A 14,891-nucleotide genomic window follows, 5' to 3' on the forward strand; every position below is an offset into this window, starting at 1 on the left:
TTTTATTTTTTGAGCAAAATTTTATTAACGGCAATTGCTTTCAATGTAATCATATTTTTGACAAACTCTTGAAAATAACAGGCACTTTAAGGGACCGAATTAGATTAGAAAATCAGATCAGAATTAAACTGACTAAAGCAGATATGCTGGAAAAACTCACTTCTGCTTAAAAATGAGCATTTTGTACAAGAAAAAGAGTATAAAAATAGGAAATTCAAAAATATTAAATAAAATCCCGATGGTTTCTTTCTTTACAGGAAGACATGAATTTAAATGAAGACCGTAAAGCTCCTTTAAGAGATAAAGACTTGACCACAAAACGTGAGATGGTTGTCCAGTACATTTCTGCAACTGCCAAATCTGTAAGTAGTTGCCTCTCCCAAACAAGTGAAACTAATAAGCTTAGCTTTGTGAGGGTTATGCATATGAAGATGAAACTTCCGATTTACCGTCTAAGATTGGTAGGAGGGGAAAAAAAATCTGCTTACTAGTGTACTTTGAAACTCCTGCAGCTGGGTATGAAGTGTTTGCATTTGAGTTGCTGGGCAATGTGAAAAGGTGCTGCTTCATTGTAAACCACAATAAATTTCAAATTCACTGATGTAGAGTAATGGATAATAGAACTAGAAAGTATTTTTATGCAATTTGTATGATTTTTTTTGAACCAAAAGTACTTGGAAAGGACAGCATGACTTCATGATTTAAGTAACGGCATACATACTGGATGTGCAATTTGCAGTGTTAGACAGCCACAATATTGAAATTACTTAGAAATAAAGTCAATATTTTAGCTTAATTTGAATATGTAGCTGGCTTGAAAATTGTGTTAAATATTCTGTTAATCATTTTATACACTATGAAGGTAGTGAAAAGATGGTCTTAAGGTACCATGGTCTTTTCACTTTCCTGTAGTGAAGAGATGGTCTTAAAGTACCATTTGAAACTGTTTTCAAGTAGAAAAGTATTTTTCAGACCTTTTATTTGTGTTGGCTATTGTCTGTACTGAAAGGTGACTGATTAACCCTTAGTTGATGGATTCTCCGTGGAGAATTTTTGAAAATGTTTATTTTGGGGTAATAGAAATAAGTGTAAGAGAACTAGTATATGCTTGAACAGCTGTTAGGGTGTGGCAACATCATCTCAAGTGCTGATGAGCTACAATTTATTTTCTTCAGTAGTAGGAATATTAGTACTAAGTAGTTATAAAATAAAACAGTAATGCTTTTTCTGTGTTAGAAAATTGACTATGGCAATATGCAAAAAGAACTATACAGTTCTTTTATGTAATAAGAGAATACATCACAAGGCTACATGAGTATTGCACAAAACACAAATGCAAATGGATGTAATTTCACTAGAAATAGTTTGTATCCTGATTTGTGCCATTGTTTGCTGTATATATTGTTGCTGTATATATTGTTTGCTGCATATAGAACTTCAAAGAACTACTATAGTACTGAATTCTAAGGAACTGAGTTAATTGCAATATTGTCAGAACTGCTTATCAGCACCGGGGACAAGTGGTGGAAGGGGTTAGCTTTTCATATTTAAGGGGCAGTAGTATTCTTCAAGTTACCAGATTTGATATCAGCGTGGTTCTTCAATAGAATTAGATAATGTATATGGTTTTATTTCGAAATTAGGATGAATCTCATCCTTTTTTCACACTTAACCTTTTATTGCAAACAGTGGCTTACTAGACACGAAGCCTGTGTGTTGAATAATTGTTGAAACACCTTATGGCAACAGCACTAGCAGCTCTACATGCTGGAGCCTGATTGCAAGATACTGATAACATTATATTAAATAGTAATTTGTGTCTTAATTAAATGGAGCGGAGAATAAGATTATTTTTGGTGTCTACCTAGTGAATTTGTAAGAATAGACTGCAAATGACACAGTAAGCTTTTTTTTTCTTCTAACTTTTAAAATCAGCTTGCTGTAGTTAAACTTCAGGAAAAAAAAAAAAAAAACTAGAATCACATGCAATTATTAAACCTAAATGCTTTGCATTATATATTAAAAAGTTAAATGAGGAAAAGTTTCTATTACAATGTGCAAATGGTGATTACCCTGCTAAGAGGAGTGATGTTCTTGCACGTATTAACCTTAAAGGACAGAGTGAAAGACTGCAAGTTTTGTTTAAGTAATCAAGTGTGTTAAGCATTGTTTAGCTAAATATACAGGTTAATAGAAAATTATTCAAGCTTATGCAGTAAATATCATGAAATTTTCAGTTAATATGCTTTGCCAGACTGTCTTGAGAATTATGGATTGTGTTCTAATGTTTTGTTTTTACTAGATAATCAATGTTAAATCTTAATTTTTTTTATAAGCAAAAATATTTTTAATGAAGCAGTAGAAATTTTCTCAATGCGAGTACTTGCATTTCTTTCCCAAAACCAATTAGGAGATGGTTCTCTCCCATGCATATAAAGGTATTGAAATGTAGACTCCTTGAGTACCATAATACAGTAGTAAAGTAAGAAAAGCATGGCATGTCTAACCATTGAAAATTTTTAACAGACTGCATTACTGCCCACCATATGAGCTGCAGCAACTGGGAGTACATTTGCCACTAACAATTGGAAAGAAAATAAATCCCAAAATGCATGAATATATGCTTTTAATTTAAATCAGCTCCAGTATGGATGTTCTATAGATAAGCAGAATATTTTTTTCTAACAGAAAAAGGGCTTGTATCTAACTCTGTGTGCTCCTTGCAATTGAATCACACCATCTGAATGGAATATTTAAGGTTGTTCAGAGACATGAATGACCTGTCTGTAGCTTCTTAGCCTGAAAATAGCTAGCATCTTAATTGACTTAAAAATGTATGAAGTAGAACTCAATTGTAAAATATTGATTGGGATCTTATAATAAAGCAAAACTTCATTTTCACTGTTAATTGCATCTTCTGTTTGGCTAAACTACTATTTGACTTAGTTGAAATCAAGCTCTAACCAATTTTTACCACATCTTGACTTGGCAAGCTTTGTTTTCCTCGGGCCGTCTTCAGCTTTGTCTTCCATGGAAATGCTGACTGCATAAAAAATGATGTTACTTAAAATTTTTCCCTTTCTTTGGTCACAGATAACTGTTCATCTCTCTTCTTTTCTGTACTGAAGATACTTTGCCCTTTTCTTCTGCTTAGAGCTCATCGCTCATGAAGCACACTGGACAATTGATGCGACTTTTTTTCCAATTCCATCTCATGATCATTTTAGTTAGAGCCTTTGAGATCTCTCCATTCATCTGAAGTATCACTCTTATTTGCTCATGTTGTCTTAACCTACTTAAAAATTGGTGCTTCATATTCTTTGCCTTGTGTGCCATCTGCAGCTTGTTGGCCATGCTTTTCTGAAACACTGTGCCGTCCTCAGAGTTCTGAGTGAGAAGGAATCCTTGATTTTTAAAGGATGAAAAAAAGCTTTCCTTTTCCTTGGGGGGACAGAGGAAGGATGGAAGCGAATAAGCTGGATCCTTTGATGTGAAGTAATTATCTGGGCTTCTGATTTCTTCTCTCATTTGTAGAGAAGCATTGTAGACCGTGGAAATTGTACCTGGGAAATGGTGAAGGCTCAGAATTCTTTTTCAGAACTGATCTTGGTGACATCTTATGTCATATTGAATGACTTGAACATTGGTGAGAGAAGGTTGTAAATTAGGAAGAAAGATTGCCTGTCTGGTGATGACAGTTGCATCTTGTGCTTCTGGAGGAAGCTTCGTCAGTAAGAGGAGAGAAGAGATGATTGTGAAAGACTTGAGAGGACTGTCTTCTGAAAGAGTTCCTAAAAGAGTTACGGAAAAGATAAAAGTAGAAAATGAAGCAGGCAGATGTTGAACAGATACCGTCAAATTCAGATATTGGAAGAAAATCATACCGTCTCAGGCTATCAATTGGATAAACGTGGATTTTCAGTTAAAAGGGCTGCTTTCAGATTGTAGCAAATAGCTGACGAGAAAAGGCCTATAATGTTTAGGCAGAAGTCCATAGTTTCTTACAGGATCATGGTCATTTACACAAACTGGTAGAACAGGGCAGAGGTGTGTTGCCTTTCTGCCAAGTGTTGATCCTGTGTGAAGTCAACTTCGTGTTCATGAATATGCAGACCTGCTGTACCATGGTGAAAAAGAGAAAATGCCAGTCTGTAAATCACTGGTTAATTACCCATGTAAAAGCATCCATACTGAGCAGTTAAAAAAAAAAACGGCACGAGGTTTTCTGAAGTATGAGTTAGATTTGTAATGGTAGGCTATGTTTTTGATCATGAAAATCTAATTAAATTCAATGATGACATCATCTAAATAGATAAAAAGTACTGTGGTAAATGAATTTTTGTAAAAACAAGAAAATCAGTATGACATTATTTTTTTTCTCTAGTTTTCTCAGTGTCATATATACAGTGTCTGACCTGGTAATTTTAACAATATGGCATATCTCTTAATCTCTCCAGAGATGGATGTCAGGCTAGATATTTAGCTGTTTGTAAAAGTATGAAATACTGATGATTCAGCAGTGGAACATAAAAATTTCAAATTCTTTCTCTTACAGTAGAACTTCTGTTTTCCTGTTGAGAAAATGTAACTCGAACATTTTGATCAAATAATAAGAGTGTAATTATTACTAATGATTAAAGTGAAAAAAATTGTGTGATACTACATCCTACTAAGTACTTTGCTGTGTTTATTTATGTATTATTATTATTATCTTTTTCACACAATAACCTCTCTTGGCTGGCCACTGCATGCAGATAGTCGGAAGTAAAGTTCCGGTGAGTATGAACATGATAGTTTTGTTTTCTTATTATAAATACGTTTTGGTTTCTAGAGAGTAGGTTAGAATAATTTAGACATTCATCATGGATTTAAAAGTTCCATGGGCATAAGTGCATCCTTACTTCATCAGACTAATTATTTATGACCACAGTCGGACTTAACTTACCACTATAAAATTATTTATTGCACCAAGGGATCCATTTTAAGTTTTTAGGGATCTATTTCAAGAGACTTGCAACTCTGAGAATTCATCTGCTCATCATGAGCAACCAATACAGTTTAGGCTTGTCATGCTTTTGTGCTGAAGGCAATCAACTGAACCTTGAAATTAGTCTTTGACTTCTTTCTTTCTGTTTAGATGCGGATTTTTGTAATGTTTTAGTTGTTAACATTCATAGTTCACTGTGAAAATGTCAGCTCCTGGATATCAGTGTAAATAGGATTAACACAGGATTCAGAAGGTCAATTAAGTAGTATAGGCAGCATAGCTATTGCCTTAGTATGTGCTTGGTTGCGTTTTATATTGTCATGGTTGAATTTATTAGTATTTGACTTCTTAAAACAAGTATTTGATGCTTCTTTTATCAGGACTAAATTCAGGAAAAAGGATCAAAATGACTTTCTGGGAATAATTACATTTACAATTTAAATAATGCCTGAAAGTAAAGATGTTCTCTTTAGTTATGGGTGGCCTTTAATTGTAGCCAAGCAGGCTTTTTATTTATTTATTATATTTTTTTATTGCGAGGTTTGCTACTTAGGTCATATTCAATGTTTCTATTTTGTAGTTAAAACGAACAAACAAAAACAACACCATAAAAATCATTACCTCAGAGGTTCTTTTATTAATATGCATTCAAACCAGTTTCAAATAATTCCTGCTCCCATGTCATTTCCTTGTAATATGAATTGCTCTGAACAGCTGCTTTGTGAAGAGATTATTTTATAAAGGAAATTGGGATATGCGGAATAGAATATACCAGAATGTCATTTTCTGCATGCCTTTTCTTTTTCTCTGTCAGACTGTGAATTACTAGTTATGCATTAAAAGCATGTTTTTGCACAAGTAACTAGGAAATTAAGAAATGCCCCTCTTAAAGCATGGCTTATGCATACATATAATGGCTTGAAGAATGCATGTTGTGCTTATTCTCAGTGTTTGTTTTTTATCGGATTCATCCGTTGGAAATTGAGTGCATCTGACAGCACTGGTGTTGTACTCTGAGAAGGAGAATGATAAATAAACACACAACAAAATAAATCCACCTGCTGCTCCCCAAGTTCCAGACCAGCATGCCTCCAGGCAGACTGAGCCTTCTGGATGACTGACAACTATCTTGTTCACTTTGTTTACAAAAAGGTTGACACTTGTATATATTGTATGTAGTTACTTTTCTGAAAAGCTACAGATTTTATGGTTAGAAAGGAGGAGAACTTTGGACTGATGATGCTGTTGATGCTGATACTGATGGGTTCTAGTACAGTTGCAGAGAAGAGGTTTGCTTGTTCCTGGAGAACCTGGAGCTTTAATTCATTTGAGTTTTATTCGGGACATCAAACATTGGTGCCTGCTTGTCATATGAGCTGCCAATTTAACAAGCTTTCTTGTCTTTTAAAGGCAGAGAGAACTGCATTCAAATGGCACAGCTATGCTTAACTGTAAGATGCTAACATAGATATCTGAGGTAGAACTAGGTTCTGTTTTTGTTGGGTTGAGTTAGCATGTCTGGCTAGTGTCTAAGGGGTAAAGTGGATAGGTGCTATATAGAGTTTCAGCTTCTAGTACAGGAGATGATAGAATATTTTTACTCATAGGTTGAAAAAGGGCACTGCTTTTCTGAGTAAAATGTGCTGCAAGTATGTAGGATTTAGAAGGTCGCTGAGCACTCCCTCTGTTGTCTTATCTGCCTTTGTTGTTACGCTCTAATTAAAATATAGTTGTTCATTTGCATGACATAGCAATAGAATTGCATTAATAGACGGTATGTAAAAACTCTTCAGTCATTTGGTGTGAGGTGATGGGGGTGGAATATAAGCTACTACTTTGACTTCATTAATAAGTATTCTGGTACCAGTGGTATAGTGAATTGGATAGAAGTGACCACTTATGATATTGTGAGATTTCTAGTCAATGTACTGGTTACCGGCATTCTCCCTGAAGTAAAAAATGCCTGTCTAATGGAAGCAACATAGTTAAAACTTCTTCATCTGATTTTTCAGATTTTTCTGGTCTCGTATTTTAACTGTTTCAGCCCATCTGTTTGCTGTAGGGGTGCTTCATAGTTCTTTAGCACAGAGTAGAGAGAATACTGGTATATTCCTCATGAAGGTTAAAATGCTTTTTTGTGTTCCTGTTTTGTTAGATACTGGCTTCTAACCTTGTTTACAGGCCTCCTCTGGCGATAAAACCTTAGTAGTGTATGAAGGTGGGCACTTTGGAAGACCCTTTTGACATTTACTAAATTACCGGGGGAAGAATTTATTGTCTAGCACCTGTAGCCAATGTAGAATAAGAAACTTAAAATAAAAATATTTTAAATATTTAATTATTGTCTGTTTTTCTAAGGAATAATTAAACATGTAGAGAGAAAGCCATACTTCAGTTGATTTTTTGTTATGTTCTGTGCTGTAAGGTATCTGTCTTGTTACTGCTGTCCCTTAAACCTTGAAATGTGTATAGCACACAGCTGATTTCGTTAGATTTACCCTTTTTCTTGAGAAAGCAAGCTGGGTTTTCTTTCATACAATTGTTTTTGGTGAGACTTCCCAGAGTTTCATTAAGCTTATTTTTTTCCTTAAACTTAACTTCTGACTTCCTCGGAGAAGGATTTTAAACGTGTGGTCCAAGCTTTCGTTTGAGTGATCATAAATGAATAATTATATACCTCAGTTGTAATACTGAGGTGACCGGTTGTGAAGTTACTTCTAAGATCTTTTATCTTATGCTCGATTTAATCTCTGGAAGTTCTAGTGTGGGACCTAGCCGTCTACATCCCTTTGTACTTCACTTTTGCCTTCAGTCTTACCAGAAGCTCTCACGTAAAGCCTATACTTAACTGTGACCATGTATTCCATTTTTTTTCTAGGCTGTGCTTTCAGAATAACTGAAATATATATATTAAAATATGAACCATATAAAGGCATAGCAGTACTTAAATATAGCATTCGAATAAAATGGTCTTAATACAGAAACAAAAGAAATAGCACCTGGTTGTAGCACTTGAGTTTAGCGTGGCTAGAGGAAAGAAGAGTGGAATGAGACTGACAAATTGCTTGCAGAAAACAACGAAGTAATCCTGTTGAGAAGCCGAGAATTCTCTAGTATGATTTAGAGTACTTGGATAAAAGGCTTTGAGAATGGATTTTTTGAGCCACTTTTAGTGATAATCTGTTTTTGAAGGGTTGGGGGGAAGGAAGCTGAGATGGTTTCTTACTGTCATGCAGTTAAAGGTGTTTAGTCGTGCCAACAATGGAGAAGTACACCTGTTCCATAAAACATGATAAGAAGGCTTAGGAGATCATGCTTCCAATTCCTGCAACTTTTCACCTGTTGATAAATTTTACCTGTTTTTGAAGGAATCTTGAGTTCTACGGAAGCAAGGAAATAGAACAGAGGATCCTCACTAATGTCCTAAGTGCCTATGAAAGAGAGGCAGCAAGAGCACACCAAGTTTACGTATAAAAGAAAACATTACAAAAAAGTCTTAAATGCCTCATCTGTGTAGGTACTTCTTTAGAGTTTGCAGCAAACTACAGTGGAAGGGCTAGACACAGGAAATCATCTTTTGAAAACCAAATATGTCTTGCATTTTGGAGTGCTTTTTTTAGGGTTTAACTTAATATGTAAAGACATATGGTTGAAGCTTCCATTATCTCTGTATATATGTTTGTGACTTAGAGCAGTGCTTCTGTATTTTTTTACACTCTTAGGGAACATCTGAGATGACAAAATCTGCATCTAGTACAATGCAGATAGTGATAGTAACACATATAATCTTTTCCAGGTTTCCATCCAAAGCAATGAACTGCATGAAATTGTTCCTGTTTTCCACTTCTTTACATTACGGACTTTGAGAATAATGATTTTGCAGTACTATTATGATTTTTTAATACATAGTGCTAATATGCTTCCTTGATTTAAAGCCAAGCGTATGTTTTGCATCACAGCATTTCTTTGTTTAGAAAGTTGATATTGACAGACTATAGTTCCTTTACATGCTATTTCTCATCTTCATCGCTCTCCTAGTCCTTTTCTGTGTAACTGGCATGCATTGTCTAGCTAAAGGCACTATTCATGTCCACATCTCCAAAGCTGACACAGGCATGAGAGCACTCTTGTCTTAATACATTCACAGTCCCTGTCAGATTGTTGTTTTGTTGATGTTGTATATATTTGAATATATACTGTGAACATTTTAATAGTTGTTATATGAATTAACATTGGGTTATATGTAGGTCAAAATCATTAACTTTAATGTAGAAAAGGCATTATTTTGTCAACAACCATATTTAGTGTCATTGTTGGAACATGAATGTTAAGAATTTAAATAAAGCAAAACAAACTTCATGAAACGTGTAGCTTTCTGAAAGAGGCACAAGTGGAAGGTTGCAGCATTTGAACTTCCTGATACAAATAAAACTAAATGCATGCAAATCCTCTTTTGGGTCAGACATTTTTAATATTGTCTTTACACTCATGACACAACTTTATCAGGTTCTCTTCAACTGTAGAGAGGTAAGGAGCTTTAACAACTGCCTATTAGTGATAACCACACTTTGAAGATAAGCCTACTTTTCTACAACTGATCAGAGCTCTGCAAAGGGTTATTTGCACCTTTTGGTAAAATGTTTTGAGCATTGTTCATGGTTTTGAATGCTACAGCTCTAAAAACTGAATAACATATACTGAAATACTGAAATACTGACATACTGAAAGGTATACTGAAATACCTTTGTACATGGTTATTCTTCTGTAATAGCACTACAGCAGGGAGATGAGCTCTTTGTGAAATCTTCTACATCATTCTTCTGTTTTGTAACGAATAAGATCCTCTAGGGATCTCTGTTAGTGACCAAGCAGGGAGTTCTGCTACAACAAGAAATCATTGAGTCATGTATTTGCATGGTTTTAAAAACACCAATTTAACAGTTAGTGGATACCAGCTCCTTTTTGAAGTCATCTTCAGTGGCTTAACTTGCTATTCTTTCTCGAGAAGAGAGAATTTGAGTGTCAGGATATGGTAATGCAGCTATAAAAACAAATATTGAAGAAAGGTAAAGAGAGAATGATAAGCTTAACAACAACTGTGGGGGTTTGGAGTGCATTTGTGGTGGTTTCTAATACAGTATGGTGAAGCAAATGCTAAATAAGATTGTCTTAAGCAGTCAAATATGTTAATACAATTGAACTATAAGAGTACGTTTTTATATCCAACATGTGGTACCATGGACTTTCTTCAAGGAAGTGAAAAAGATTCCAGAAATGTGTTTACCCTTGTGATACAAAATCTAACCTGTTAAACATTTTTCAAAAATCAGGCAAGGGTCTTTAATAGTTGTACAGGGAAAACAGCGATATTAAAATGCATGTGGAAATACTGACATGCTTGTGTGTTACCATCTACTTAAATGCTACAATGACTGTTAAGCAGCATTCTCTCTTCTGTGATAGGGTGGACTGAAAAACAGCAAGCATGAATGCACGCTGTCCTCACAAGAATATATTCATGAATTGCGATCTGGAATTGCAGAGGAAAAGCTTCTTAATTGTCTAGAGTCTTTGAGAGTGTCTCTAACCAGCAATCCAGTTAGGTAAGTAACTTCTGCTCTGGTTTTCATCATGCTGTTTATCAGTATAAAGTAGTGTTCGGTTTTTATTTTTGTTTTTTTTTGCCAGAGCCTTTACATTAATGCTTTAAAAAGGGTTGGTTTTGAAAGTTCTGAGATCCCTTCTTTTAAAGGTGGGAATTCATTTTACATCAGTAGCCAATAACACGTTGATATCAAATAGGATGATTGAATATCAAAATCTTGTCTGCACCCTGCAATTTGAGGATGAAATTTGTATTGATTGTAATGATTTATTCTGTTCCTACTCTGGATGCAAATGGTACAACAGTTGTATTCAGACTAGCTCCAACAGGTTGCCTAAGTCTGTTCTAGTTTATACATGAAACTTTGTTCTTAGTATGAACTATGTAAACCAAATCTGTTTTTCTGAAACAAATGTTTTGTGAGGGAAGTTATTAAAGCAGTGCACATACGTAATGAGATGTTTCTGAAACCGTTTTCCACGTTTCTATTGTTGCAGGATCATAGCTTAACTGCTAATTAAGTGATAAAAGATGATGATTATTGTTACTGTTTCTTTTTGTTTCTAAACAAACTTCTTAATCAGTTTTACTGAACTTTTTTTAAAGATCTTGCAATGGCATGGGTTAGTGCCTTCCAGAGGATTGGAAGTTTCTGAATGTTTTATTCAAAGTGATTTTTTGCAGGTCTTGGGGGGTACACAGAGGTGTAGGCAGATATGACTTTGAGGATTAAGAGAATTTGTGTGAATGTGGGATTCTTTCCCATTAGTCACTTCCTGTGAAACACCCAGCCGCGTGCGTATTGGCACCAAAACGTAGTTCTCAGCACAATGTAAGAGGATAAATGAGTTGCCTGCAATTGTCTGCAATGTTTTCTTGAGTTTTCTGATGGGTCTTAATAAAGTCTGATTTCTGGAAGTAAGCATTGGTCTTGTCGATCAGAACTTCTTAGAAAGTAAGTCTTACAGTAGTGTGCCTGAAGAGAGCAGTACTGGAGACATAGCTTTGTAAGCTTAAGGTTTGATTAAGAAATAATTAGAAGCATTTTCCCTCCCTTTTCCAGCTGGGTTAACAATTTTGGACACGAAGGTCTTGGACTTATGTTGGATGTGTTGGAAAGGCTTCTGGACAAGAAACAGTAAGGACTCAGATCACTTGAAGGGGGGAGGGATGGGGTAGCACATGAAGATTGTACTTACGTTGTTTTCCTTCTCCCTTTCAAGGCAAGAAAATATTGATAAGAAGAATCAACATAAACTTATCCAGTGCCTCAAAGCATTTATGAACAATAAAGTAAGAAATACTTAAAATGCAGATAACTTCTGGTATAGTAGTTTTTTGATTTCAAGATGAATGTAGCATGTTGAATCTTAGAAAAGCAAGGAAATTTCATATATCTTTTGTTAGCAGACTCTTAAAAATATAGGTCTCAAGTTAATATAACTTTTTGCCAACTAACTTGTACTTGATGAAAATTGAAGAAAAAAAAATTAGACAAATGCCAATCTAATTTTTTTTTTGACCTACCCTATTTCAGCTCCGTTACAAGTATACAATAAAAACGAGCTTAGTTTTTGACTTCTGTGATTTAGTGTGTGTATGTGCATGTGTGTTTTGACTTGCCCAGGGGCTGTTATGGGGTAGGGTAGGACAGGTGGAAATATAAGAACTAACTCTTCATACTGTTGAGGTAGTTCAGATAAAAAATACGAACTGGTACCTAATTTTACAAGGTTGGCTATCTTTTTTAGGAACTGATTTTTGTTTTCCTAGGAAAAAAAATTAAATGTAAGACTGGGAGTCTGACTTCCATCTCCAAGCAGTAATAGCCAGGTTTTAGTAGAATGTTACCAAGATTCATATGGAGTGTGTGCATGTGTCTGAGGATACCTAAGGTTCCGAAATCTGATGATTATGAGAATTTGAGGCCAATATTTTATTTTCACTGTAAGCTTTCTATTTTGTTAAGTACGGATTGCAAAGGATTCTAGGAGATGAAAGAAGTCTCTTACTGTTATCAAGAGCAATTGATCCAAGGCAACCACACATGATGACAGAAACAGTGAAAATACTTTCTGCTCTTTGCATTGTTGGAGAGGAGAACATGTAAGTAAGACAGTAAAACAAAATTCTTTTTTTCTGAATGCTCTTGCGTTCTCAGCTAGGACACAGGTGAGAACTTGTATATGTAATTGTAATCTGTTATGTCATTACTTTTTTAATGCTACTTGTATTTTAAATGAGAAGAGACTTTCACCTGTTCTGATGCATTAATCTGGTATTAAATCAGAGAAAAGCAAATAAGAAATTTACGAAACATGACCTGAAAAATGTCTGAAAAAGATATAACGATGTACTGTAGAGAAGAGATGACTTTAGCCATGAACATTCATAAATACCTGCTGAAAAAAAAACAAAGCATAAGTTATTTCGTATATCCCTGAGAAGATTGTTAAGGAATAGCAAACTTCTAATTGCTACAAGGAAAGCTATCAGATTTAGAGTGTTTAAAATTGTTATCGTGGGGCACAACTGGTCCCATTACTGGGAGGAATTCAATTGGGACATCAGCATCTGAGGAGGGGAGATGAACTGATGATTTTTGAAATTGACTAGTTTGGCATCACATGTTAAGATATGTCCACTGTCTTTGTAAAATAAAGATAATCATTTGGCATATGTTTGCTTTGGATTATTGAGTCTCTCAGTTTACTGAACATTAAAAATGGTGAACTTTGTCTTCAGAATGTTTTTGCCTATTCACTACATAAGGGTTCTGAAAAGACAGGTTATTTGGGAATTCTAGCATGAAAGATTTCTGGTAGTACTTTGCACAGTTTGCAAAGGTAGTAGTTGTTTTTGCCATGTCTTCTTTCTTAGCTGAATGTCACAATTGTTTAGAGATCTAGTCACCTTTTATAGTTCAACATGACTCTTGTAGATATTTTAACACTTAGTTCTTGATTTTTTTTCAACTTTACATAGGTAAGTCATTAATCATGTATGTATTTTAATGCTTGATTCTTGGCTTGTTTTCAACTGTATGTAGATGAATATAGATAAATGCTTTCAGATTATCTACAACTGCACTAAAATCTTGCGTTGCATAAATAAAGGCTACACATCTTTAAAATGACAGTGTTGGCAGTTGTATATGTTTTGACAGTTCATCTTTCTCTTAGGCTGGACAAGCTTTTAGGAGCTATAACAACTGCTGCTGAGAGGAACAACAGGGAACGCTTTTCTCAGATTGTTGAAGGACTGGAGAATCATGAATTCTTACAACTGCAGGTGGGTTTACTTTTTTTATATGCTTACCAATAGTTAAGAAATCTGAAATACTAAAAGACTGTGTACTATTTAACAATCTTTAAATTATTTACCAGTGAAAACTATTTACTACTGTTACCCCAGGGTTTACTAAAAGAGGAAAAATAGAAAAGACCTGCTGATAGTAGATTTTGTCAACTGTGTGAAACATAAAAATTTCTCGTCCCAAAAACAGAATGACAAAGAATGAATATAAAAGAATCACCGATACTCGTTTTCTTTGATGCCAGATCTAGTGCTCAAGTAATAAGTCTGTGAAAGAATCATAGAATTGTTAAGGTTGGAAAAGACCTCCAAGATCATCGAATCCAATCATCCCCCTACCACCAATATTACCCACTAAACCATGTCCCTAAGTACCATGTCCAACCTTTCCTTAAACACCCCCAGGGACGGTGACTCCACCACCTCCACTGGGCAACCCATTCCAATGGCTACCTATTCTTTCTGAGAAGAAATGTCTCCTCATTTCCAACCTGAACCTCCCATGGCGCAACTTGAGACCATTCCCTCTAGTCCTATCACTAGTTACCTGCGAAAAGAGGCTGACCCCCAGTTCCCCACATCTTCCTTTCAGGTAGTTGTAGAGAGCAATAAGGTCTCCCCTGAGCCTCCTCTACTCCAGATTAAACACCCACAGTTCCCTCAGCAGTTCCTCATAAGACTTGCAGTGAGGGGCCCAAAACTGAACACAGCACTCGAGGTGCAGCCTCACTAGAGCCAAGTACAGGGGGACGATCATCTCCCTGGTCCTGCTGGCTACACTATTCCTGATACAAGCTAGGATGCTGTTGGCCTTCTTGGCCACCCGGGTACACTGCTGACTCATGTTCAGGTGAGTGTCAACCAATACCCCAGATGTTTTTCTTCTGCACAACTTTCCAACCACTCTGCCCCAAGCCTGTAGCGCTGCGTGGGGTTGTTGTGGCCAAACTGCAGGACCCGGCACTTAGCTCATGTTGAATCTCA

The 14,891-nt window shown here is 35.6% G+C and overlaps 1 protein-coding gene across 7 annotated transcripts in view; it reads left to right on the top strand.

Annotated features, from left to right (window-relative positions):
* The window catches only part of DIAPH2 (diaphanous related formin 2), a 189,308-nt gene that overhangs the window by 19,677 nt on the left and 154,740 nt on the right, over window positions 1-14,891 (top strand). For 5 of the 7 annotated variants that reach the window (XR_013938807.1, XM_080553621.1, XM_080553623.1 and 2 more), the window contains 7 exons: window positions 258-362; window positions 4,755-4,775; window positions 10,451-10,590; window positions 11,656-11,730; window positions 11,816-11,885; window positions 12,562-12,698; window positions 13,775-13,883. Coding sequence is in view for 6 of the 7 variants with exons in the window: in XM_080553621.1 (XP_080409747.1) it covers window positions 258-362; window positions 4,755-4,775; window positions 10,451-10,590; window positions 11,656-11,730; window positions 11,816-11,885; window positions 12,562-12,698; window positions 13,775-13,883 (657 nt within the window). In the remaining variant the exon portion in view is untranslated. The remainder of the gene's footprint in view (window positions 1-257; window positions 363-4,754; window positions 4,776-10,450; window positions 10,591-11,655; window positions 11,731-11,815; window positions 11,886-12,561; window positions 12,699-13,774; window positions 13,884-14,891) is intronic. The other 2 variants (XM_080553622.1, XM_080553624.1) reach the window with 1 other exon arrangement.

This window comes from Anser brachyrhynchus (assembly GCF_964034855.1).
Source record: "Anser brachyrhynchus genome assembly, chromosome: 13".
Lineage (NCBI taxonomy): Eukaryota > Metazoa > Chordata > Aves > Anseriformes > Anatidae > Anser > Anser brachyrhynchus.